Source organism: Natator depressus, chromosome 13, assembly GCF_965152275.1.
Source record: "Natator depressus isolate rNatDep1 chromosome 13, rNatDep2.hap1, whole genome shotgun sequence".
In the NCBI taxonomy this organism is placed as follows: domain Eukaryota; kingdom Metazoa; phylum Chordata; order Testudines; family Cheloniidae; genus Natator; species Natator depressus.
This window is the reverse complement of record NC_134246.1, coordinates 26126577-26144285: the sequence shown is the minus strand read 5'-3', so window position 1 is coordinate 26144285 and position 17709 is coordinate 26126577. Positions and strand designations below refer to the sequence as shown.

At 46.3% G+C, this 17709-nt stretch overlaps 1 protein-coding gene across 1 annotated transcript in view; it reads right to left on the bottom strand.

Moving 5' to 3' along the window:
• Nucleotides 1-1474: 1474 nt before the first annotated feature.
• Nucleotides 1475-17709, bottom strand: part of PIGU (phosphatidylinositol glycan anchor biosynthesis class U) — a 41486-nt gene continuing 25251 nt past the window's right edge. The window contains exons 11-12 of the mRNA XM_074969754.1: nucleotides 16249-16391; nucleotides 1475-2350 (exon numbers count right to left, since the gene is read on the bottom strand). Coding sequence (XP_074825855.1) covers nucleotides 2237-2350; nucleotides 16249-16391 — 257 coding nt within the window. The 3' untranslated portion in view covers nucleotides 1475-2236. The remainder of the gene's footprint in view (nucleotides 2351-16248; nucleotides 16392-17709) is intronic.

Sequence of the window (17709 nt, the reverse complement as noted above, 5' to 3'; positions counted from 1 at the left end):
ATGACTTGGAAGGCTGAGTTTCAGACAACTTTCAAGGGTGCAAATTCAGTTGGCCTAAGCACCTGTGCTGGCACCATTGGCTTGCACATGGTTATACCGGCTGGGAATCTAGCCCAAAGCCACCTGCTTGCCCCACTCCTGGAAGTGCACAGAACCAAACCGTTGGTCCTGCTCCCTTCCTGCCAGATAGAGCAGCCTCTGGGCTCCTTACCTAGAATTACATTAAGCACAATTTAAGGCAATTCAGACCTTGGAACAAGAAGAGTCCTGGATTTATTTAAACCGCGGGACCCTGGAGTTTTCCTCCAAGCACAAGCCCAAAACAATGGCCTGGGGCAGAGGGTAAGGAGCCCCTCGTCCCCACAGCATCACTGCTGCACAGAGCACTCGGGAAGCATTTGAAACTTGTATGATTTATTATCCACTTCGTGATGTGTCCCAAACACCTGACAGCCGAGGGGAGAGCTGGTTCTGAGCGCCCTCCTGCAGCTGGGGCCAGGAGCCTGTCTCTTCCGGGGGAATTCCCACGCGGGAGCAACTGGGTGTTGTGTACAGCAGGTTGGACTCGGCCCAAACCCACCTGCCCAAGTGCCAACAGCAGCGCAGTAAGGCAAGAGTTTGTAGTTTTCTTACAAAAAGCCATTTGAACACCTGCCTGACAAGACAGAAAGTGTAGGAGAAAGGGCACCACGTCCAGCGGAGTGACTCTGCAAAAGGGGCCTGGGCAGGGGTGTGCATGACCGTGGTCTCAATCATTCTCTGCTTAACGTGCTCGGTGTAAAAGCAAAACGATGAAAGGGGGTTTCGAATGAGCAGCCCTTCACGTCCCCTTGGGTTCTGAGAGGTGAGCTGGGCTCTCTCTGTCTTGTGTTGCCGGCGCCAGTGCCAAGGACCCTGGCTCGGATCCTGCTTGGTTTCTTGGAGCTGTGTCAGGTCTGAAGAGTTAAGAGCAGCAGCAAAACTTATCTTGGTCCCTAAAGCGGGTGGCTCTGGCACACAGGGACCAGCGCTGGGGAGCGAGATGCCGTTTTTGCATAGTCACTTTTCTGAGAGTAGCCCCATTTTAATGCTGCTCTAGGTGCGAGGGAATAACACTTTGGGTAAATGTCTCTCCTTGCTAAGTGGCTGCAGCCCATTTGGAGCCCAGGCACCCCAAAGTACTAAGAGGCTTCTTCTGGTTTGGATTTGTATTTCTAGAGAGAGGAATTCTCCCTCCTGGCCTCTCTCCCAAAATCCCAGAGCGGGGCAGCTCAAGGATCTAAACACAAGCCCCAAATAATAAAAGAGGGGGTGGGGTGACACTGTATTCCACATGCAGCCATGCTCTGCATGGATTCAATAAGTGATGTTATTTCTATTATTTTGTCCCTTCCCCTGAAACCTCCCAATGCTGCTGTCCAGCTTCCAAAGGGATGGTCTCCCTTTTCCCTTAAAGTGAAACCCCCAGACTATCCCCAACCCTCCCTCTCCCTGCACTCACTTCCCTTCCCCCTCTTCCTGGTGGTTTGTGTTTCAGTTTGGTGATTTTACTGTACATCCCTCCCAGATGGTTCATGCTATCACTTTCTCTCTGCTATGGAAAGCCAATGGGTTGTCCCCTGGATCCTCTATTCACTGCAGGAGCTGTCCACTGTTTAAGAGACACTCTGATTTCCAGATGCAACGACAGAATGAAGAAACAAGTGTCTAAGTCAGTCAAAGCCAAGTCCCCAGAGCTTGCTGCATGCCAAGCAGGAGCATTACTGAGGAAAGCAATGAAGGAGGAGGAACAAAAGCAGTCTACGAAGAGATTTCCAGTGGCATTCAGTTCCAGAAAGAGAAACCTACATCTCCAGTGGTTTTCCCCACAAGTGATGATAATAAATTAAAGGGTTTATGGCCTTAACTCTCTGGGCCTGAGATGCAGCCCTGACGTCAGCCCAGCAACCCGCTGGGACTGCCCAGGACTGATGGTTGGTGTTGTAGCAGAAAGCACAGCTGAAGGAGGAAGGGAGGTGCTTCGACAGAGGCCACGTGGCCCTAGCAGCAGCAGGTTTTGGCCAGTTCTTATGGTCTTGGCTCTGAACTCAACGTCACTGCCAAAGAGGGTAATCCCATCCAAACCTCAGCCCTTTCTTCCTCCGCAGTAGGTAACATCCCACCAGTCAGACCACTCTCAGGGAACCCTCCCCACCCACCCCAAGCTTTGCGTGTTTCGTATAGAAGTCCATTCCCCAAGTCATGCAGGGCAGGGTGATTATTTCAGAACCAGCATGGCCTCCGTCCCGTCTTTCCTTGTCAAGTATAGTCCGTGAGTGAGGTAGTACTCTCGCCGGAGGAAGGCGTAGAAATAATCAGAGATGAGCAGGATCTGCAGAAGTGAAATGTACAGGGTGTAAGTGACACTTCATACCAAAGACTAGCTAGTTTTACAGACCACTGATGCAAAGCTCTCTTTCCCATATCATTCCCAACCTCGTCTCTCATTCAGGAAAGCAGTGACAACCCAATCCGACCTCTCCCAACTCAGAACCCCATGCTGATTACTTCTAATGGTCTTTAGTTTAAAGTCTGATCACTTCTGAGTTACTGTTTTATTCAGAGAGGACAAGAGCCTAGGAAGGACTAGAAGAAAAGCCACAAATGCTCAGGGTCTAACACAAAAGGAAACGAGATAGAGGCTTTTGGAACTTCAATGTTACCAATACACATTGTACTGACGGGTAAATTACAGGAAGACTAAGGCCCAGCTTTTTAAAGGTATTTAGGTGTTGCATACTGAGTGAAGCAATGCCTATACACCTTTCAAAATTTGGGCCTACATGACTTGCCCAGGTTAGTATAGCAAGTCAGTGGCAGAGTGGGAAAGAGACCACAGGAGTCCCGGCCACTAACAACTACCCTCCCTCCCAAATGAATCTGTATTTTGCAGTGAGGCCCCATTGTGCTGGGTCCTGTACAAGTGTACTGTACAAGGCACCGTTGTTTGTGAAAACTCAAGAGCTGACTCAATGAACGGTTCCGTGGGGAAGGCCTGAACTCCAGCGTTTAGGGAGGGCTTGTTTTCTGTAACTGCCAACCCGGGCAGCTCCCACAACAGGGACTGGCTTTTGGTGAGTGCCAAAGTTTGGTCATTCTTAAAACACTATTTATTATTTACCCACTTGCCATTCATCCACTGATACCATTGTCCCCATATCTGCCCATCAGCACTTGGATGCAGTCCGCCTGGGAACAAAGCAGTCACATTCACCAGTGACCCTGACCCATTCTGGAGCTGGAGGCCTTTATAGCACTGTACAGGGGTAGCAATCACTATAACAACCGAACAACAGCGTGTCACAGCTGCAAAACACTTCCCGAGCATTCATTATGCTACTCAGTGAATTCATTCAAGATGGAATTTCACCTGACGGCCCTTCTGGGTGCTGACTGGATCAAGGGAATGGGGTGATGGGCCGGGTGTGAGAGGTACGAAGGGAGCTGCACTGTCAGCAGGAGGCAGCTTGGTGGTGGGGCAGGTCATGTGGCTGCAGATGGGAGGGCTGGGGCGGGTCTGATGGAGTGGGAAGTGCAGGGGATTGTGGAAGTTTGGGTGGTCAGTGGGGCTGGCGGAGACGGAAGGGGAAAGCCCAAGGCAGCAGAGAGCTGGGGCAAGGCTGGGAGAGAAGGAGCTGGGAGGCAGTGCCTGAAGTGGGGTGTGGAAGAAGGATAGAGAAGGCTGGCTGTGCCCAAGGAGAAGAGAAAGCAGCAGCCAGGTGCAGCTGCTGTCAGGCTGCAGTGCCAACAGGAGCACAGCTACCCTTTGATCCGAGGCCCCCAGCAGCACCTCACTGCAACGACATGTTGCAATCATGGACTTAACATTCCCCACACACCTACGGGAGGTACATACTTTACACACGGCTGTGTTTGAGGCATAGATGGCTTGTGTGTCTTGCCTATAGCCACAGACAGAAGCTGTGTCAAAGCTGTGTTCAGGAGTCTGTCAAGAGCATACACCCCTCGCCATGGTATTTGAGCACAAGTTCCTGGCTTCCGGTCACAGGCTCAGATCTCCCGCTCTCTCTCGCAGTGCTCACTTCACAAAGATGAGTCAACACTTCCACGGAAGGCTGTAAAAGCCTTTTGATCTGGAAAACAATTCTGCTTCCAGATCCTACATCTTCTGCATCCCCTTCCCCACCCTGACTCTTTATCACTGAAGAGATCTGCAGCTTAAGGAGCTCATCTCTAACACCCTGCGACACACAACTGCTTGCTGTGAAAAGGATGACGCTGTTCCCAGTCAAGGCTGATTCCTTCAAGCAGAGGCTATGGCACAGCTTGTTGGACATGCCGCTCTCAATAATGGCACAGCCACACAGGAGGTGTCAACAACCTCAAGCAAAAGAGGTTCTAAGTCCCATGCAAGGCAGTGGCAAAGACACCTGTAGTTAGTGTTCTCTGCTTCCAGGGGAAATCAGTGTTCCCTTGCATGAAGGATGCTGACAACAGGTGATCCCCCATGGCTGCAACACATTCCAGGAAGGTAATCTACTCATTAGCTGCACCAGCACAAAGCTTCCACTAATCTTCCCTTCGACTGGCAGCCTTGCTTATGCAATGGACATGCCAAGACACAAGCCTGGACCTTATGTGTAGTAAATACACACCCTCTTTCCAGGGGGTTTCTTTCTGGAATATTTATTTTCTCTAGCACAGATGGGGAAATAATTCCCATCCATTGTCACCACAAACATCTCCAGCTGTATGGAACTTTTAGGAGACCCATGTAGCTAAGGCCTGGCCTGACATGAGTAATTAACTCCTGGAAGGAGGCCTCATTTCTTGGAGGACAGAATTAAGGAGGTAAACAGATCATTAGGTTGAAACACACACACTGTCTGAGCCAGCGAAGATAAGAGGGAGAACACCCAGGGAACCATTTACTAACAATGGACAAGATTAGTTATGGATGTAAAGATGAGGTAAGGAGTAGGTCGAATGTGGACATGCATGAACAGACCATGCTGAACAGGGACTGGTTCCTGCAAAGTAAACATGCCAGTCCAAAAATGTGTGATGTAATATATAGTAAATGCAATGAGATGTGTAAATGTATATGAAGGGAAAGGATTTCTGTGTAACTTTGGATGTGTGGTACACCCTATACCCATTGATGGATACGTCCATCAATGGCTATTAGCCAGGATGGGCAGGGATGGTGTCCCTAGCCCCTGTTGCCAGAAGCTGGGAATGGGTGACTGGGGATGGATTGCTTGATGATTACCTGTTCTGTTCATTCCCTCTGAAGCACCTGGCATTGGCCACTGTCAGAAGACAGGATACTGGGCTAGATGGACAATTGATCTGACGCAGCATGGCTGTTCTTATGTACTCATTATGCTTGAGTCTGATCATCTCAGAGCAGTTTTGCTGTATTCCAAATAAAGACACCTGAGTGATGAAATCTGGAGTCAAACTGAGTTTTTTTGGATCCCAGTGAACTGGATGAAGTTTTCTCCCGGAACTGGACAAGGTGTCTGAATAAGCTGAAAAAGATCTCGGAGGGAATCCCAACACCCCAGACTCGCTGCACTGGAAGAAGCTAATGCTCCGTCTCATGTGGCATCCCATCTCTAATAATGGGCAAAGCTGGATGCTTCAGAAGAAAGCGTAAAAACCAAAATACCACCCTTCGCACTGCAACGTCTTATGGGGGGGAGTTTCTGTCAAACTCCACTTGTTTAAGCCTTGAGAGCTGGGGATTTTCAATTGGTTAAAGTCCTGAGCAGGGAAGCCACACGTGTTTATATTTAGGCCATCTCCCTCTCCTAGCATCTTGCTAAGAAATACCTGGGCAGAGGAAGGAAGAAAAGTGACTCAGGAAGGGTTTGCAGTCCTACTGGCCACAAGGGTGACCTGTCAGACACTGCAATATTCTAGGAAAAGAGAGACGCACACGACAACTGGTCCCACTCTCTCCAGAGCTGCCAGTAACAGCCACCTCAGGTTTTCCCCACAGGGTAATTTCAGTGATGACAGGAATGCCTAGCACTTATACGATACTCTTCTCTTGCAGGGTGCTGTACAGACATTAATGAAGCCTCAGAACAGTCCCATTTCACAGTTGGGGAAACAGAAGTTAAGTGGCTTTCTCCAGACCCCACACCAAGCCAGTGGCAGAGCCAGGACTAGAACTCAGAACCTAGGCAAGTCACAGCCCCTGCGTTCCCCAGATTCTCCATATGAGGTTAATCACCTCAGCCATGAGATTGTGAGGATCAACTCATTAACATCTGGAAAACGCTTCAACAGCCTCATACAGAGGCACCACAGTAATGTATAATATGGTCTATAAATCTGCCTTGTCCTGAACCACCAGGTTAGTCCACAAATCACTCACAATCACTCATTTGCTGAAAGACTTGTTTTGGCCCGTGACTGAAATATTCACATCTTCCAACTGTTAAAAGCACGAGCGCTCCTGTGAACACACAGCTCTGCTGCAGACAAACAACTCTGAGAGCGGCATCATACGTGCAATGAGAAAACATCTCCGTGCTAGAGAGCTGAGAGTCCCTGGATGGCATTTCTACCTCTCAGCTATCCTTGGAAGTGTAACATGGTGCTCTATGGGGCAATACACCTCTCTGCCTGCAGCATCCTCTTGCTATTAATGACAGGGCAGACCGACTGTAAGGGCCAGTCCACACGGCGAAACAGAACGGGGACAATTGTGTTGTAACTGGTTTCCATCACAGGTTATATGTGTAGTTTTGCTGGCGCCCTAAGGAGTCCCAGAGGTGTGGCAGAATTGTTGGTGAGGGAGGCAGTGTTGCCTAGTGGCCAGAACTCTGGACTGGGACTCAGGAGGCCTAGGATCTATTCCTGCCTCTGCCAAAGGGCAGCTGGGTGACCTTGGGCAAGTCATTTCACTGCTCTGTGCCTCAGTTTCCCCATCTGTAAAATAGGGATAACGAAACTGACCTCATTTTTAAAATGCTTTGCGATCTACTAACGAAAAGCGATACATTAGAGCTAGGTACTATTACTAGTGACAGTGCATTTTAATGTGCACCGACCAGGCTGTCTGCTGAAATAAATACACAAGTGAGTGGGTGCTCTGATGAGCACACATTAAGTTCAAGGTCAGATTGCTCTGGGGCTGAATCTCCCATGTGTGACAGCACAGCGAAAAGGCTACCAGCCCCAAGGAGGGACTGGCACTGCAAAGCTCAGATGGGAGGGTGGGGGGGGCACATGGCCACAGGGTGGGTAATCTTTTACTCTAATAGCACAGTCCCCTATCACACAGGCACGTCTCACCTGCCTCCCTTCAGATTTCACCCCCTCATGGAGCATGCAGGGATACTTCCCACAGGAACAGCACAGCTATATTAGAAGCCCTAGAGTCACCACTACCTAGAATACAAATTTTATACAGTGGCCATCTTAGAAAGTCGATAATCAGTTACCACACAGCAGTATACTTAGAACAGGAGGTAAGCGGGGTATCTTAGACACCATGGTACGGTATTTCTTGGGAAGTGCTGATTTTAATGGAACCTTTTTAATGCACAGAAGGGGTCTGAGTTATGACTGCTGCAGGGAACATAACTTTGATTTCTTGATTTCTGTGCCTTTATAATCTAAGCCACAGTGTTGCATTAATACAGCTTTTTGCATGCAACAATAGCGCTAATCTGGCATTGATTAGCACGTGAGTAATGGTTAAAACAACAATACTGCTGCCCTGACAGAAGGACAGAACAGGTAGAGTCCCAGGGTGGGCCAACTCCCTGCAACCCTCAACCCCAAGTAGGGGGGAGGGCTTCTCCCTGGAAAAGGCAGGCCCAAGAGGAGACTGAAGCTCACAAAATAATGGTAAAAGTAATCCAAGACCAGTTGCTCAGTAACAGACCCATGGCCCTGTCCATGGCCAAGGCGCTGTCGGAATATCAGCCCCCACCATTCTCCAGTGAGGTGGGTGAATGTTGTTATCCATCGTCTACAGATGAAGACTCTAAGGCACAAAGAGATGAAGCAATTTGGCTACAGTAACTCCTCAGTACACTGTGACTGTACAATGCCCTGACTGGGGCAGTTACATGTTGCTCTCACATAAATTCTTTAAAACGCCCATGACAGAGCCAAGGCTAGATCTCAGGGCTTCCTGAATCCCAACCTTTTGCTCCTTTGCTATTCCTCGCAGCCCTTCGCCTTTCTGAGAAGTGAGGCCAGTCACTTCAGATAACCAGCTCTGGCCAAGTCAAGCTGCAGATGCCCTGGCTTCCCTGCCAGTGTGAATGAAGACATCACAAATGCCAAAAACAAAGGCACAAGAAACAACCCTTTGGGAATCCCTATTTTCATTCCTTCCCTTTATGGACCTCGGTGACATGTCACTCTCACGGACAGTAACCAAAGTGCTAGTCACAGCTCCTTTTTGGGAAGGCTCCCAAAGAAGTCCGCCTGTGACATTACAGCGACATGTTAACTCTTGTTAAAACAGCCAAGAGTTACGGGATCTTACAAAGAGGTGGTTTATTTCCCACACCCTTTAAACTTTGTACTGATACGCTGCAGCTTGTGAAAAACTGCTGCACGCACCTTACACTAAAAGCCCACGGGTTAAAAGAGGACAGCACCCTGGGGAACAGATGTGATGTGAACGCGGGTAATAAGCAACTTCTAATGTATCTTGAGCAGGACAGCAAAAGCTTTAAACTGCTTCCAATGTTTTGTTTGAATTTAGCCTTAGGGTTTTTGCTTAGAGATTGCTCTTGTTCTTCCTTTAGAAAATGAATACAATCCAGTAGAGGTTTTAGGAGCCCGTATGATTCTGAGACGCACAGCAACCAACCATTGCTCCTTCAGCTAGACAGAGTGTGAGAGGCTGCTACTTGTGGGGAAGGTTCCAATCTCCCCCCCATCCCAACTTTAGCCTAAAACTCGCTCCAGATATAAATAAATAAATAATAAAAAAATCCGTCATCTTTTCTGGCTTCTCCTCAAAACTGAAATCTCCCAGCAATCTGCAGAGTTTGGATTAAAGTGGTCTAAGCCCTACTGTATTTCACTTTAAGGCACAAAATGCATTCAACTGATTGAAGAACAGTTAAAGAAATACAAACATAACAAAAGGAAAGCTGTGCAAATCTTGTCTTTACACAATCTTGCCGCTGTTGACACAAGAACCTTCTCCTGTGCAGCCCTTGGAGTCCTGTACCTCAACGTCTCATCCACTTATACTCTAACATAACTCATAACTCCTCCACTTCCATAACCTACCTGAAAATGGATCTTTTCTCCTTGCTTAATATATCTGATTTTTCTCTGTCTTGTTATTTACACTCTGAAAAGTATTTTAAGACACAGATGAAAGAATCTTCACAAAACAAAGATTAACTTTGTACTCTATTTTGTGTTAAAATGCATTTGATCAATGGATTTAATGCAATATAAACTGAAGATCCTCCTTTGTTAAGGAAATAACTTTGTAAGATAGATGATTCTCATATGACAAACACATACTTCCTGGGTGATGAGATGACTAACGAAATATTTTTAAAAGCGCCCAAGTCCTGTTGATCTTCTCTGAGACTCTGGCTCTTAAGTAACTTAGGTGCTTTTGAAATTGTACTTAAGTCTCATAAGGCCTGTACAAAAGTCTCATAATGGCCCTTTTGCCATTGACCTCAATGGATGCAGATATGTAGTATTTATAGCTTTATGACCACCCTAGGTATTATTTTTTATGTAACTGCTGTTATTCTTGGTAATGCATCTTGCTGAGGAGGGGGATGTTTCCAAACTGGCCAGCTGCATTTGTAAGTCTACATGTAAACAACTCAAGATAACTATTAAATGACAGAAAACCACCGCTCCCCCCAGACCACATCAGTGGGCAAATAATTAGTTGCCTTCAACTCAAGCTTTGCTGGCTTGCTGTATCACCGGCTAGGAAATCTGTGCACAAGGATCTCAAGAAAGGTTTACACAGCAACACTCTGGAGGGGTAAAAGGGTTTTTGGCAGCTCAGCAAACAAAGGTCACACACAGACAATTCATGCTCTTGCATTACTATCACATTATTTTTCATCCTGTTGGCTCCCCAGGCATGCTGCAAACTGAAATGGAGACGGAGACTATATACAAGGGATAACTCCATCCACTAGTGAAGTGGTGATAAGATGCAGGGTGAAACAAGGAAGCTGTTTAACAACATGCAGCAAAGCTATACAACCGGTTAGCAAGTGAAGAAGAATTCTTTGTCTTGCTGAAACTGCAAGGGAATTAAAGAGAGCAGAACATAATTACCCATGCTGGAATGTGGCCAAGTCACTTTTACGACCATTCCCCCTCCAAAGATTTCCATGCAAACTTTAATGATCACAAGTGGCCAGGACCTCAACAGCACCTGCAACAGCCTAGTACCATGCTGATGTATTGGTTCTGCACTCACTCAGAAAGAAGCAGTGTTACCATGGCCCACATCTCTAGCATCACTACCTGCAGCACCTAGGCATCCCTTGGAGGTCTCCTATTCAAGCACTGACCTGGCCTGACCTTCTAACAACATCACAGCACAAAGTGATATTGTCTGCTGCATGACCCTACACATCACTTAATCAAACTGAAGGTGCCAGACAGAAAAACGGATTCCAATTTGTTTTCTTGAATGTAACAGCAAAATAATTCTAGATACCTTGCAGACACAGCACCCTCCCAAAATATAAATAAAAGGATAGATTTCCAAGGAACTGCTCATTTCAGGACAGCAATTATTTCTGTTTAAAGCTTTAATGGGTACTGTGTGTTTGTGTTTTGGAACTTTAAGACGATGGTTGGCCAGAATGCAGCTTGGTCAGTCATTAACAGCCCTCTGATGACTGCAACATACTATCTGCAGGACAGCACTGAAGGCCAGAATTATTAAAGCCCAGGGATGCGCCAGTTTTGAAACTGCAACTGGGAGAACCTGAAAGTCAAGACAGGAAGGGAGTCCTTGCAAAGCCAACAGGAATGCTGAGGTCGCAGTCAAGACTGCTTTGGTGCTACCCTTCCTGCCTTTTAAAGCAGACCTGACAAGAAAAGCTGTGAGAGTAACTAATTTTTCAATTCGCTGTCAATTCCAGGAATAGGGTTGAACTCAAAACAAACTTTTTCAGAATTTTCAGTGAATTGAAAAAAAGTCAGAAAAATTCCATTTTGGATCAGACAAAAACGTTTTGGGTATTTTAAACTTTGTTTTTATAAAGGGAAAGGAAATGAAGGCCTAGATGGTGGTGGCATCCCCTTATGCCCAATAGCCCAGTAGGATTGGCACTCACCTGGGATGGGAGAGGGGTCTCCCCCTAGGGAAGTACCCTAACCACCAGGATATGGGGTCACTCTCTCCCCCTGTCTGGCACATTAGCCATTCAAGAATTTTATACAAAGTGGAACAGCTTCAACAGGACAGCCAGAGAGAACCCCACCCCAGGATACCCGATAGTCTAGGGGTTAGGGCACTAACCTGGGGGAAGCCTGGGTTCAAGTCCCTACAACTCCAGAGCAGGTTTCAAACGTGGGTCTCCCACATCCCCAGTGAGAGCCCTAACTACAGGGCTAGTGGTGGGGGGGAAGTGATGGCAGCTCCTCCCCTCCTCCATTTTGTGAATGGCACCTTATTCCTCTTGTGAATCTAGCCCCACAAAATGAAATGTTTTGTTTTGATACAATTTGTTCTGACATTTCTGGAACTTTTCCTTTTTTAATTTCAGCTGAAATGAACTGCCAATCTGACCTGAAACCGCATTCTTTGGGGAAAAAACAAGTTGTGTCTGAAGCATTTCACTCAGCTCTACTGAAAAGTGACAAGACTGAGGATGAGCACTGCAGAGGGTCTTCTGCTGACTGAGTCTCCCACCAGACTCTGCCACAGGGAAAGAATCACAGAAAGGGGTGATGGTCATGCGAAGGGATACAACATTCAGGGATCTATGTGGGAGAAGGACTATGTGCCAATATGTGGCATGTGACACTGGGCAGTGCTCGCTAACAGCGGGGAAGCTGGTCTCTGTAGCTCTTATGCTATCTGCAACAGAAAATCCCCGCTCATGATGTCAAGTCATAAAAGCAGCCAAGACTGTGGATGCCTCTCTAACAAGTTAGGGATGCTACACATCACATCACATTCTGCTGAACAGAATGCCAAGTGAAGATTCAAGGTACCCGACTGGTGAATGTTGTTGACTTGTAGGCAAGGCTCTCCCAGAGGCTTTATAGCATGTTTGTAAGCAAGAGTCCTATGATGCTTTGTAGTAATGTTAAGAGTGGAAAAGTACTGGCTTATGACAACCTTTGTCATATTTCCTAAGACTAATACGTATTTTTAAACATACTAACCACAATAACAGAGGTATGAGTTAGCCAAATGTGAAGGACAAATCACAGATGTTCAGTCATGTAGTTAGACATTTATAAATGTAATGAGTTAGGAAATATACTAAAATAAAATATTTGCAGGCTGGGGGAAAAAAACCTACAGTAATGAAACTTAAACAAGCTGGGTATAATAGACAAAACCAAGACAGTATTTAAAAAAAACTCATCAGGTTGCAAGGCATGGTTCTACAAACTTGGTAATATATACTTCTCTTTTGCGTTAACCATCGCTTTATAAATCGAATCAAGCTAAGTTACTTAAGGTCCCCTTACTTAATTATATTCAAACCTGTAATACTTAATTAAATTAACAATGTATAGGGCATTTATTATCTAGTAATACTCTATACATTCCAACTGAACCAACATCATCAGTAAAGAGATCTCTGCTTTCAGCTTGCAATACTCATGCTATTGCATGGCAATTCCTAGAGATTAATGACCTGAGGGAAGCAGTTCACGTGACTATTAACCCCAGGAAAAACGCTGAAGTTACTGCCAAGTCAGCATATTCCTGTCCCAAAAAGGGAGACATTGCAGCATTTCTTAAAGATTTCTAGGATGAACGGTTCACACTGGCAGAAAGCTCAGCAAGCCCCACTGTGTGTACCTTCCAGCTGCATGAGGAATGCAGTGTAAAGAACCCAACGTTTAGAACCAAGAATAAAAATGGAAAAGTTACCGAGAGAATGAGAGTGAACTGAAAAGGGAAGCGAGCGTGCCTTTGCCATTGTAAAAAAGGCGACAGAGACAGGAAGGTACAACCGCTCACTGGGGCAACTCCTACCCTATCATGAGTGCTTAGGGCCTGGGTGCAATGGAACTGATGTGGCTCCGTCTGCATGGAGGATCAGGGAGTTCACATACAGGGTTCCACACATTCTACCTTCCACTAAGCACAGTAGCAGAGGGTCCCTGCATCCCAGCGCACAGGAGATTGCGGGGTAAGGTAGGTCAAGTCAGATGGGGAGACTACAGGGATCCACTGGACAGAAACATGTGTGGGAGGGGAAAAAAGGGAGGCACGCAGACAGCACTCCTTCTGCAGCTCTGAGGGCTTAGTGACAGCTAGAGAACCACTCTATCATCTGTTTGTGACCTGAAGGGCAAAGGAAACATCTTGCTTTTAGAAAAGGAGTACTTGTGGCACCTTAGAGACTAACAAATTTATTTGAGCATGCTCGGGGGTCGCATAACTTTGCGACCCCCGAGCATGCTCAAATAAATTTGTTAGTCTCTAAGGTGCCACAAGTACTCCTTTTCTTTTTGCGAATACAGACTAACACAGCTGCTACTCTGAAATCTTGCTTTTAGTGAGTCATCACTTTTAATAATGCGCTAACTTGCTATGTCAGGTATTGGGAACATTGTTGAGGCAATCCAACTCCCTGACTCCAGCAGAGATATGGGTCTTTCCACAAACTAAACCCATCCCTTCCAGCAATAGGGACAATTTCCCTCATGGTGCTGTGTTACAAACAAGCAGAATCTCACTGGATGTGAGAAGATTGCTGCCTACCATTGTTTCACTGGAGGTCCCACTGGACCTGTAGGCTACACTTCAGCAGTAGGAATGGTGGGCACGTTAACGTGTGCAGCTGGAGTCTGCCACTCAGCAGACAAATGTGCTTCCTACAGTGATCATCAATCAACTGTTAATTTTCAGTCCCAGTTGGGACCGTTAAGACATCAGCATAATTAAATCACCATCCTTAGCATCACTAAGTGCTATCCACGTCTAACAGCAGCAGGTGGACACTGGTGCTGACTCAGGCCACACACCTGTGTTTGGGCTTGTTTTTGGACAGAAGCACTAGTAGGAGCATAAGAAGGAGGCCTGCCAACCCTTCTGTTGTGTCTCCCCAGCCCACTAGAAAGAAAGATAAATTAGTCAATGTAGGCCACTGATTCCTGTCTTAAACCTGATGATCCTTCCAGCTAGCAGGCAAATACTCCTGCTCTGTATGTCCACATCAACTTTCATCCAGGATCACAAAGTGCTTCCCAACTGTTAATTTAAGTCAGTCCCCGCAACACCCCTGTGAGACAGGTAAGTATTATTCCCATTTTACAGAGGGGGAAACGGAGGCAGAAAGAATGGAAATGACTTGCCTAAAGTTACAGACAGAGGAACAATTAGGAACAAAATTCAGGAATTCATGACTTTCAACCTTGTGGTCCTCTCTCCAGACCAATCATCTCTGCTGATTTGGACAGCCTTTCCTTGCAGACTTACTCCTCTGCACAAGAGGTGAAACTGCTTACTGAACTAGGGATTGGTTGTTTCTGACAGGTGTTCAGAAAGGTGTTTGGGAGAACAGACAGCCAAAACTTCTGAGCATAGAAATTGCACAAGAAACTATGGAAGTCTGAAGTGATCCAGTAAGACTGAGAACACAACCCTCTGTGCATTTTCTTTCCATTTACAAAGCTACATGAAATTGCAGTTTTACTGACCCCCTCATACATTAGCAATGTGCATATTTAGAGAGCTAAAGAACCACCATCTGCCCCTGATTTCTCCTATGACCCACTGATTATGCTTTTTTGATCAGTATCTTTATAGCTATTACCCCCACTCTTACCACTGTTTGCTTTCACATTTCAGAACTTTCGCCCTTTATAAATCTACTGTGTTTTAACTGCACAAATGGCTCATTTCTGGCCTCTCAGTAAGCTTGCCTGTCTAGTACAAGGTGACGCACACACACCCAGAGTGCCAAAATGTTAGAGGTGGTCTAATTTTTAACATGAAAAGAACATTCAGTTTCTTCAAAGGGCGAACAAAGTCTAATTGTTCTGCATGTGAAATTGACGCAAGGCTCGGTGAAGATCAGCAATATGGAATGGCTTAGTTACTCCTTTAAGTTTTCTGCACTCAAGCTGTAAATGGGAGAAGTGTGGATGAAGTTTGGGGGATCTGTCTATTGCTGGTAAATACTAGTTTACAAAGAGGAAAAAGAAATTAGCAGGCTGCCGAAATTGTGGACAAGGGTCTCAATCCCATGAGGTGCTGAGCATGTTCAATCTCAGTGAAGTCAATGATAGCTGGGGATGACCAGCACCTTGCAGAACTTGAGCTCAAGAGGAGGAAAGAAGATTATCTGGGTGCTTTTGGGTATTAACTTTCCTTTGTAGGATGTTAACTTAAATAGAAGTTTTTACTGCTGTTTTACAAATCTGCCAGCTTCCAAACCAGGCACCTGGGATCCTTCCTCTGTTTCCAAGCTACAGGCTGTATATTTTGCAGCATAAACTGGACAGAACATTAAGATATGGTTCAAGTAATCAGACAGAATAGTTCTGCTTCTTCTTAATGTGTTAGAGCCTCGTGACTAAGCTCTTGGCAGTGACGATCTCAGCTTGACAAGAAAGTCAGGATGCTTGCTACAATCAGTGCAGGATGCACAAAATGGACCATATTCTGTAACACAGGGTTCTCAACCTTTTTCTTTCTGAGGTCCCCCAACACACTATAAAAGCCTCCACGGCCCACCTCTACCACAACTGTTTTTATGCATATCCAGTAGCTTAAAAGCCAGGGCTGGCACTAGGGGTAGCAAGCAGAGCAACTACCTGAGGCCCCGCACCACAGGACGCCCTGCAAAGCGGAGTTGCTCGGGCTTTGGCTTCAGCCCCCCACAGCTTGGGCTTCGGCTTTCTGTCCCGAGCCCCAGCGAGTCTAATGCTGGCCCTGTTTCTGGTTTATTTTGGAGGATCCCTTGAAACCTGCTCATGGCCCCCCAGGGGGCCCCGGACCCCTAGTTGAGAGCCAGATATCGCTTATTTGACAGTCATGTAACCAGGCACCCAGCTGTGCTGCACAAGTGTTGCCAATTGCCTCATTTTACTAACCTGCCCTACATTGAATGTCAACGTGATGGCGTAATAAAAATTGGAATTGGCGCTTCCTGCGTAAATCCAGAGATGCCAGAGCACTGGGAACAGCAGGGAGCAGACAATGAGCACGCAGGAGAGGATAAAGATGTTCCGAAGGACTGTAAGAAAAAACAAGGATATTATAACAGTGTAGTTGAGATACTAACAAGCAGCTGACCTCACGTCATCTGAGGATGGTGCTTAGCATGTCTACAGCACCACCCAGCAACTTGGAGGCACTAATTAGAGGGTGTTTCTCTCCACCAGCACAACCTTTCGTAATGATAAATATTTGCTATAATAATCCCACTATTCGCAAAAAGAAAAGGAGTACTTGTGGCACCTTAGAGACTAACCAATTTATCTGAGCATAGGCTTTCGTGAGCTACTGCTCAGATAAATTGGTTAGTCTCTAAGGTGCCACAAGTACTCCTTTTCTTTTTGCGAATACAGACTAACATGGCTGTTACTCTGAATCCCACTATTGCGGATAATAAAACAACTGGGATTTTTCTTTAAAAGAAAATAATTTTGCCTGTTTAATTTTAGATTGAATCCCCCCTTTTGCGGCTCTTGCTTCTACTTCCTGGTTTCCAGCAAGTGCTGCTCTGATGACAGCAAAAGCGAGAGACCCCTCAACAGCAGCAGGGGCAGTGTCTCTGGGTTATTCAAGAGCCATTAAAGCTCATTCTCTGAGAGGGATATTGCACCTCACCCCAGCATCCAATCAGGTTACTGTGCTTGCCTACAGGAGAGCCGAAGTGATCAATTATTGAAGGTACCCAAATCACTTTGGATTAGCCTGGAACCCAGGGGAGCTTTCCAACTGGCTGCCAATGTTGTCATAAAGGATGCAGACCATTCTCCCCTTAATATATTAATTCCCTTTTCATAACTATAATAGGACATTGCAGGATAATAGAATCATAGAAGTGTAGGACTGGAAAGGACTTCAACAGGCCATGTAATCCACCCTTCTGCACTTAAGGCAGGACTACGTAATAACTAGACCATTCCTGACCAGTGTTTGTCTAACCTGTTCTTAAAAGCCTCCAGTGAGGTACTGAACCATGATTGTCCTTCTCGGGTAGCCATGGTCCCTTGGCTATATGTGCCTGGAGCTCCCAGCTCACCCACGCTGAACCAAGATGTTTTGGAAACGTGCTGCCTCGGTCTATCAGGCCTGGCTGCCTAAGGGATCAAGTCTAACTGATGGAGTTACTGGGCTATATTATCAAGGCTGTTTTATCCTCTGCTATAGTAATTCCAAGACTGGAGGAGCAGCTGTCCTCAAAGGAGGTAAAAAGCCCCACCTACTAGTAGCTAGTGCTGCTACAGAGAACCAGCCATGGGTCACTATAATGAAGCCCTGACTACATAACCTTTCAATCCTCTTCATTCTTCTTCTTGTTCCTTTTTGAGGTTTTAGGATTAGCT